The 9,230-nt window shown below is 45.6% G+C and overlaps 1 protein-coding gene across 2 annotated transcripts; it reads left to right on the top strand.

The window, feature by feature from the left end:
- The first annotated feature begins 1,977 nt into the window (after positions 1–1,977).
- On the top strand, positions 1,978–8,558 carry COPRS (coordinator of PRMT5 and differentiation stimulator). Of its 2 annotated transcripts, none has more exons than XM_045525431.1 (4): positions 1,978–2,176; positions 4,390–4,456; positions 7,045–7,263; positions 8,143–8,558. In XM_045525431.1, the coding sequence occupies exons 1-4, from the start codon at positions 2,078–2,080 to the stop codon at positions 8,310–8,312; spliced, it is 555 nt and encodes a 184-aa protein (XP_045381387.1). In that variant the 5' UTR covers positions 1,978–2,077; the 3' UTR covers positions 8,313–8,558. The 2 variants fall into 2 exon arrangements, with proteins under 2 accessions (XP_045381387.1, XP_045381388.1); XM_045525432.1 differs by lacking the exon at positions 1,978–2,176 and adding an exon at positions 2,426–2,503 and having other exon boundaries at positions 8,143–8,546.
- The last annotated feature ends 672 nt before the right edge of the window (positions 8,559–9,230 follow it).

Below are 9,230 nucleotides of genomic sequence, written 5' to 3'. Positions count from 1 at the left end.
TGATTTATATAAGTGTCAACCTTTGCCTACATTGGGTATTATATTTTTTATTTTTACCATTTAATAAGTGAAAAGTATTGTATCGTTGTTTTAACATGCATGTCTTTGATGCTAGTAAAGTTAATGTGTTTTTTGTGTTTCTCTTGTCTTTTCACATTCTTAGACTATTTTAAAAACTTTTTCCTTACTAATTTATAAGATTTTTTTATATATTAAGAATATTTTGTTTGGCCCGATTTTTTGTGGCAGTTTTTGATACCCATAGATTTTGTGTGTGTGTGATGTCTATTGTTTTTAAAATGCTTTGAAAGCCCTTCCTCTTGTTGAGTACAACTCAGTTTTTTTCCCCAAGCAGTTAATGAATTTTTACAACACTATTTGGCCAGTCATTTTTCTCTCTGCTGATTTGCAATGCTACTTTTATTATAGATTATATTTGTATGAATATTAGAGTCTGTTTTAGGACATTTTTATTTTGAGCTTTTGTACTCTGCTTGTCATTTGTTTTAAGATAAGAAAAAAATTACTTTTTTCCTTTTTCCTTAAGTCCTGGAAAGTTTAAGGTGCTAAATCTTTTTTTTTTTTTTTTTTTTGAGACAGAATCTCACTCTGTTACCCATGCTAGAGTGCCGTGGCGTCAGCCTAACTCACAGCAACCTCAAACTCCTGAGCTCAAGCAATCCTCCTGCCTCAGCCTCCCAAGTAGCTGGGACTACAGACATGCGCCACCATGCTGGGCTAACTTTTTCTATATATATTTTTAGCTGTCCATATAATTTCTTTCTATTTTTTTAGTAGACATGGGGTCTCGCTCTTGCTCAGGCTGGCCTCGAACTCCTGAGCTCAAACGATCCACCCACCTCGGCCTCCCAGAGTGCTAGGATTACAGGCGTGAGCCACTGTTCCCAGCCCTACATAGAACTTTTATTTCTACCATTGCAGAAGGTTCTATTCTACAGTGCTGACTACAGCCAGTCAGATTTGGGTAAACTGACTCAGGTCAGCAGAACAGAGCACGTGTTAATTGGTCTCACATCTCTGTAGGAAAGTCTACATAGGGAAAAAAACTTGAATATTTTGTCAGTGTTACGTCAAAAAATTTTTAAATGCCTTATGTAGTTAACAACACGGTCTTTGAGGGATTGAAGGAAGAGGTTCTCTGATGTCCTGAAGGATTGTAATAAGGTTGCCTTGGTGAATTCCAGCTTTTCTGACACTGAACATGTGATTATCACACCTTGAGCAGGCTATTAGAGTTTAGGCAGTGCAGGGAAAGGCAGCGAAGTCTGTCTTTCCTTTGGGTTATCCTCAGCTCGGGCCCTTCCTATCACCAGGTGCCACTTCAGAGGCAAAAAGAGGGATAACTAGGTTGTAGAGCACCAGACTTGAAAGTATTGAAAGATAGGAGACCGGGTCAGCTTCTGTCACAGCGCAGAATTTTAGGGTTACGTGCCTAAGTGTCATAGTCTGTACTGTGTCCCCCACTCATTGTAGGAGTTTGTTTTTTAGTCATCTATCCTGATTTCTAATTGATTAAAGACGAACATTAACTGAAGGTGGAGAGTCACTGGGCTCCTGAGTTGTCCATTTGTGGATGAGTTATATAAGAGAAACCTGTGAAGATGCAGAGACATCTGTTTGGAGCCTCAATTGCATCGAAAGTTTTGACAGCTGGGCTTTGTATACCGTCAGGTAGACTGGGGTCGTTCGAGGTTTTGAAACTGAAACACGCCCATTGTGGTTGAGTAGGGATAACTTAGCATTGCAGACCCAGCTAGTCGTCCAGCCTTAGAGCCTGCACTCGCAGGAGCCGCCAAAGTCACTACCCGAGATTGTTTCAGATTTCTCCTGGGCGTGGGGAAGGTAGGGCGTTTTCGTCGAGGCGGCGCGCCCCGCCCCCTGCACCGCCCCGCCCCGCCCCTGGCAGCCTTGTGACCCCTCCCCCCACGTCCCGCCCCCCTCGGCTCGCAGCCCCCGGCTCATTGGGCCCTTTGCGGCGTATCCTCGGGCTGGCAGCCAGGCCGGCGCGTCACGTGGCCGAGCAGCGTCCAGGGCGCCGAGCTGCGGGCGGCTGGGCATGGACCCTCAGGCCGCCGGGGCCCGGGCGCTGGGGGGCGCGGAGCCGCCTGGGGGTCCGCAGCTGCCGAGCGCGCGCGAGACACCCCCCATCCAGGAGGTGAGCGCCGCGCGGGGTCTGGGCACAGCCACCACCTGCAGCCCGGGGTGGGAAGTGGCGGGGCCCGGCTGGGCGGGGGCTGCGGGGCCGGGAACCGCCAGTGGCGGGTCTCGGGCCGCCCGGGGAACGCGGAGTGCCGTTGGGGCGCGCGCTGGAGCTGGAAACGGCCAGGCAGCGGGGCGAGGATTCTCGAGGGCGTGGGTGGGCGCAGCGGGTCTGAAGGGAAGGCTGTCGGCCCAGCGGGCGCCTCTGCGTATTTGGTAAATGGTTGGTGATGCCCAGGACCGAGAGCTGGGGCCCGCTGCTGGGGGCCTGGACAAGGGCCAGGTGAGGATGGCGAGGAGAGGAACTTTACCTTAAGGACCTCTGTCCATTGGTGGGGATGCTCAGCTAACCCTGAGCACCAGATGGTGTCACATGCTGGCTCTCCTTTTGTACTCCCTGAAATCCAAAGGCCCCGTTTGACGCAAGGTTTCCAGAAACTTGTATTTCATGTGCGCGCTAGACAGCTCCTGGTTTTTCCAAGACCGTTATTACAGTCATCACCTGGCCTTGTTTACAGTCAATCCCTGCTAGGCGGTGAGCTCCTTGAGGTAGGGACTCTTTGTTTAGGACCGTTTATCCAGCGCCTGGCTCAAGAAATAGGTATGTTAATTGGGTGGATGAATGTAATGCTTATTTAAGCATCAAAGATGGTACTTAGCCAAAGTAAGATAGGAAAAATGTAGCGATAGACGTATAAAAAAATTGCTGTGGAGGGCAGGATAGGATGGCACTAATTTTGTCAGGGCACAGCAGGAAGGGATGTGCACTTCCTCTCCAAGGTGGGAGGGTGTTGGTGTCTGCAAAGACGTGGAGATGAGAAAGTGCAGGGCAAATGGCTTGGACTTGAGTCTCAGAGCAAGCTAGAGAACCGTGCTCAACAGGTTGATTGGGGATGGGAGGTGGGCTGGGGAGGGGAGGGGAGTTGTGAATGCCAAGGCTAATTGGAGGGCTGTTGAAGGTTTTGAGCAGAGTAGTGATTAACCCTGTAAGGCTGAGCAAGATGGGTGGGGAGGTGGTTGGGAGGCTATGGCAGTGGTTTAGGTGAGAGATCAGACTCCTCTGTAGCTTGCAGTGACCAATGATTTTCACTGACCATAGTGGGTGGAATTGAATCGCTAAACTCAGGCATGACTATGTGATGAATGCTAGCTAATTGGGGCAGGTGCCAAGGGCAGTTGAGATGTAGGAGAAGATGGATTTAAATTCAAGAAATGTTACATTCCTGCTATATGCTGGGTGTTTTCATAAATGTTATCTCATCATAAGTCTCCTGCAAGGTCAGAACAATTATCCCCAATTTCTGGAGAAAGCCCAGGCACAGTGTTTGAAGTGATGTGTCCAGGGTCACATTCTGAATGAATGGCAGAGCTGGGCTTGAAATCAGGTCTCATGCAGACGGTGAACATTTCTTGTTCTATTAGAAAGAGGTCTTGGAGGTGATAGGGTTTCAGGAACTTATAAGTGATGGAGCAGAGAAGCATCTGGTATGCTGTGAGGGAAGATTTCCAGTTAAATTAGAGGTATTCCCTTCAATGCTCAGCATTTCAGAGGAACCAAAGTTCCGTTCCCCTATTTATCACTGAGGAAACAGAATTTGTTAGAAAGAGTTGTTAGATATAAAGTTGTCAAGTAACCAAAAAGGTAAGACGTGTACAAGGTAAAAGCAATTGCAGGAAACAGCTACCAGCCCTATGGCTGAGGGAGCAAGGGGATGAATTTGAAGGTATTATAAGCTTAGAGGAGAAGCTTTGTGAGCTGAAATTCCAGCCTTTGAGGAGGGGGTGCCGCCACAGCTGCTCGAGGGGTGCAAAGGTCTCTGAGCTTGGAGGAAAGTTCGTGGGACTCAGACCTCTGAAGAGGGCCCAGTGATGAGGCTGGCTCTGCAAGTGTTGGCAAAACTGTAAAATGGATTCAGTGGCTGCTATAGGAAGGCATTTCTGCTGCCAGTGGAGAAGAAGTGTCGCTGCGGTGATGACTATAGGAATAGGAAGAGCAGGGCCCTTCTCCCTCCAGCCTTGCCCAGGCTAACAGGACAAAGCAGAAATGTGGGTTGCAGAGTCCCAGCCCAAGGTGGGTGTGGAAGGGTAGATAGAGCTGATGGGCAATAGCTTAATACTGGGCATACCCCAGATGCCCAAGTCCCTGGTAATTGCTGCTTCTTCCTGCAGGCTGGCTTTGCTACAGCTGACCACTCCAGTCAGGAGAGAGAGACTGAGAAAGCCACGGATAGAGTAGGTAAGTAGATGACAGACTGGGGTGGATATTGGGAGAGGCTGGCAAGTGATGAGGGACAGGCCCTACATCTCATTTACCTTCTCTTTCTAGCTAGTCCTCTTTCCTGCTAGCTGCCTTCTCTGCCCAGTGTTTCCACACTGCCCTCCTTTGGAAGCCCTACTGGGGCTTCCTTAAAGGAAGTCCTGGACTTTCTTTATGTGTAAACCCATCCCTTCCACTGAGAGAGAGAGAGTTTGGAACAGTGAAAAGAGGACAAGAGTTTCCCTGTATCCCCAGGGGATATGTTCTAACACCCCCAGTGGATGCCTATATTCATGGATAGTACTGAAATCTGTATATACTTTGTTTTTTCTTGTGAATACATATGTTAAAGTTTAATTTATAAGTCAAGCACAGTAAGAGGTTAATAACAATAACAAAGTAGAACAATTATAGCAATATACTGTACTAACAGTTATGTGAATGTGGTCTCTCAAAATATCTTACTGTATTGTACCGACAGTAACCAAAACCACAAGCAGTGAAACTGCATGTAAGGGGGGGCCACCGCGTAGGCTTTGGAGCCAGGCAAAAGCTTTTTCAGTTTCAGCTCTGGGTCAGAGTCCTGGGCTCAAGTTTTGTGGCCTTAGCTCAGTCATCTGGCTTTTCTTCATCTTTAAAATGTGGTTAATACCTACCTCGTAGGGTTGTTCTGAGGTTTAGATGAGAGGCACTAGAATGGTACTGCCAATAGCCACTAGCCACTGATGCAATTTAAATTTAATTATGATTAAATAAAATGAGAAATTCAGTTCCTTAGTTACACTAGCCACATGTGGCTAGCACTACCCTGTTGGATAGCACAGATTGTAGAATATTTCCCTTACTGCAGAATGTTCAGTTGGATAGTGCTGGTTTAGATCATGTGTATAACAGATATAGTCACAGCAGCTAACACTTATTGAGGACTCACTTTTTGCCAGGCGCAGTTCTAAGTGTTTCTTTTTCCTTTTTTTTTTTTTTTAAATAAATTCTCACAACAACCATATCTCCATTTTCCAGATGAGGAAACTGAGGCACAGAATAGTTAAGTAAAATTTTTTTTTATTTTGGTAAAAGATACGTAATATAAATTGACCATTTAACCTTTGTATTTTATTTTATTTTTTAGAGATAGGGTCTCTCTCTGTTGCCCAGGCTGGTCTTGAACTCCTGGCCTCAAGTGATCGTCCCACCTTGGCTTCCCAAAATGCTGGGATTATAGGTGTGAGCCATGGCACAGGGCCCATTTTTACCACTTTAATGCATATAATTTACTGGCATTTAGCACAATGACAGTGTTGTGTAACCATCACCATTATTTAGTTCCAGAACATTTTCATCACCCACAAAAGAAAATCCTATACCCATTAAGTAAACACTCTCCATTCCCTTCTTCCCTGAGCCCCAGGCAACCACTAATTTGCTTTCTGTCTCTATGGATTTATCTATTCTGGATAGGCAAATGTGAGTTGCCTTTAAACGGAATCGTATAACATGTGGCCTTTTGTGTCTGGTTTCTTTCACTTAACGTATTTTCAAGGTTCATCTATGTTGTAGCATATATCAGTGCTTCATTCCCTTTATGGCTGAATGAGTCCATCATATGGATAGTGCTATATTGTGTTTATCCATTCATCCATTGATGGACATTTGGGTTGTGTCTACCTTTTGTTGATTGAGTAGTGCTGCTGTAACATCCTTGTTTTGTTTGAACACCCATTTTCAGTTCTTTTGCGTGGGATTGCTGGGTTATATGGTAATTCTATGTTTAAGTTATTGAGGAAGTAGTTAAATAAATTTCAGTTCAGTCACACATTTATTAATTGGCAGAACTGGGATTTGAACCCAGGTAGTCTGGCTTGCAGACCTCATGCCTCGAACTATGACTTATTGCTTATAGCTGTTGTTATTGATACGGTGTTAAGAGCATGGCTGTCTTTAGGCTGATTGCTCTCCTACCTCTGACCTGGCACCACCGTAGCACTCTGCGCTTATAGACCCATTATCCTTCCCAGACTTTCTTCCATCACTGTGAGACCTTTTGCAAATGTACCTTCCAGCTTCCCCTGAGGTGAGGAGGAGGAACATGGTGACTGCCTGTTGGGAATAGATGGGCTCTGCTCTTCTCTCTGCATTCTTCTCACTCCTCCTTGGCCCTCTGTGCACCTTTAACGTGTTCTTTGAGGCTAAAGGGAGGAATAGAACAGCAAAAATTGAATTCAAGCTTATATTGTGAAAACATCATTTGCCAGGGGCCCTTTACCTTGGTGACATGTAAACCACCTGAAAATGTAAACTGTTCTGGCTCTCTATGTAAATTACTAGACCTGGCAACTAATGGCCTTGTGTAAGACAAAACATCTTATTGAAAAGAAATGATCAATCCCTCTTTTAAAAACATAAACAGAACAACATTTAAAAAAAATGGTCAGGTGGCTAAAGAGCTCCCTGTGTATTTGCTTTACTGCCCGTTTAGTAAGTTTGCCAAAAATTTTCCTAGCACGCAAGCAGGCCCTCTCTGGTTTGTCAGTTGTTTTACGACCATCTTCTTTTTGTTGATTTCTTAGCCAGCGGAGCACAAAGCATTCCTAATGACAGTCCTACCCGTGGTGAGGGCACCCATTCTGAAGAGGAAGGCTTTGCTGTGGATGATGAGGGTTCTGATGGAGAGCCGAATACCTGGGAGCTGTCAGAAGGGACACAGTGTCCGCCCAAGGAACAGACTGGTGATCTTTTTAATGAGGACTGGGACTTGGAGTTGAAAGCAGATCAAGGGAATCCATATGGTAGGTGTGGAGTTTCTGGGATCCTTAAGCCAGACTTTCTCAGACCCTCTTCCCAGACTACCTCTGAAGGCAGACAGTTTGGAAAAGGGGGTGCACATCTAGAAGTCTAACCTGGTGTCTGTTACAGGTCTAAATTTCTGTGACAGCTTCACTTTTGTATTGAAAAAAAAATGTATATGCAAATTTTGAATTTGACTCTATAATGTATCACTTTAACATTGAAATGTTACTCTCTTAAAAAAAACTTTGCTTTGCATTGAGCTGCTGCAGATAGAAGTGCTGTTAACCAGTTTGCTTCCTTTCCACTGCTAAGAACCCTTGTCTGAGAAGCACAGCTGTGGGTTATTCAGAAAGAACATGTTTGTAATTTTTCAGGAAAGGAGGACTGTGTGTGTTTGTGTACACGTGTGCATGCTCGTATTCGTGTGTCTTTTTTTTTTTTTTTTTTTTTGAGACAGAGTCTCGCTTTGTTGCCCAGGCTAGAGTGAGTGCCGTGGCATCAGCCTAGCTCACAGCAACCTCCAACTCCTGGGCTTAAGCGATCCTACTGCCTCAGCCTCCCAAGTAGCTGGGACTACAGGCATGCGCCACCACGCCCGGCTAATTTTTTCTATATATATTTTAGTTGGCCAGATAATTTCTTTCTATTTTTAGTAGAGACGGGGGTCTCGCTGTTGCTCAGGCTGGTCTCGAACTCCTGACCTCGAGCGATCCACCCGCCTCGGCCTCCCAGAGTGCTAGGATTACAGGTGTGAGCCACCGCGCCCGGCCTTCGTGTATCTTTTTAAACAAAATGAGTATGAATGTCCCCTAGTATTATTTTCTTGGCTGTTTTTACCTTCCTTCCTCCTTTAATCTGTCTTTTAAAACTGCCCGCAGATGCTGACGACATCCAGGGGAGCATTTCTCAAGAGGTCAAACCATGGGTGTGCTGTGCCCCACGAGGAGACATGATCTATGACCCCAGTTGGCACCATCCGCCTCCACTGATACCCCATTATTCCAAGATGGTCTTTGAAACGGGACAGTTCGATGATGCGGAAGACTGAGTGTGGAGCTTTCTGCCTTGTGGGTGGGTGGGCCCTCCAGGCCAAGGTCTCTCTTCCTCTCTTTGAGGTGAGATGTCATATCTGAGAAAATGTTCCCAGTGACCCCTGAGTCTGGGGTGCACAGACTGGTGTTACGTAAGGTCCCCCTGTTCTCAGTTCTGTTGTTGTTTTTAAAGGTTTCCTGCTTGGAATGTGTGAATGTTTGTGTCTGTGTTGAGAGGAATTGTGTTCTTTATAAATAAAAGTAGAAAAAAACAATCAGTCTACTTTTTTCCATTTTTTTTTTTTTTTTTTTTTTTTTTTTGAGACAGAGTCTCACTTTGTTGCCCGGGCTAGAGTGAGTGCCGTGGCATCAGCCTGGCTCACAGCAACCTCAGACTCCTGGGCTTAAGCGATCCTACTGCCTCAGCCTCCCGAGTAGCTGGGACTACAGGCATGCGCCACTATGCCCGGCTAATTTTTTTGTATATATATTTTTAGTTGGCCAGATAATTTCTTTCTATTTTTAGTAGAGACGGGGTCTCACTCTTGCTCAGGCTGGTCTCGAACTCCTGACCTCGAGCGATCCACCCGCCTCGGCCTCCCAGAGCTAGGATTACAGGCGTGAGCCACCGCGCCCGGCCCTTTTTTCCATTTTGATTAGATGCTTCTGAGCAGGGCTTTACTCCTTCATTTAAAGTCCCTGAATTATATTTTAAGGATTCAAACACTTAGAGGCTTAAAACTACTCTATGAAAGAAAAAAAAAATTTAGTTTGTTTCTGTAGATCTGACACTATTGACCAGGGATTGGAATCCAGGAGACATTGGAGACTTTGTGGCTGTTATTTATTCCTGTTGATGGGAAATTGAATGTTCACTGAGTTAACAAAGGCTTTCCACAGGCTGGTAAACTAACTGGCAAATTAATTAAATCAGT

The sequence above is a fragment of the Lemur catta genome, chromosome 15 (assembly GCF_020740605.2).
Source record: "Lemur catta isolate mLemCat1 chromosome 15, mLemCat1.pri, whole genome shotgun sequence".
Classification (NCBI taxonomy): Eukaryota; Metazoa; Chordata; class Mammalia; order Primates; family Lemuridae; genus Lemur; species Lemur catta.
Note: the sequence above shows the minus strand (reverse complement) of the source record. Positions and strands in the feature narration are given on the sequence as shown.

What these genes read in the sequence shown, in the direction of transcription:
- COPRS (XM_045525431.1), top strand. Translation starts at nt 2,078, where the DNA reads ATGGACCCTCAGGCCGCCGGGGCCCGGGCGCTGGGGGGCGCGGAGCCG. An exon ending in AGACACCCCCCATCCAGGAG is followed by an intron (nt 2,177 to 4,389) that starts GTGAGCGCCGCG and finishes TTCTTCCTGCAG; the next exon opens with GCTGGCTTTGCTACAGCTGA. An exon ending in GAAAGCCACGGATAGAGTAG is followed by an intron (nt 4,457 to 7,044) that starts GTAAGTAGATGA and finishes TTGATTTCTTAG; the next exon opens with CCAGCGGAGCACAAAGCATT.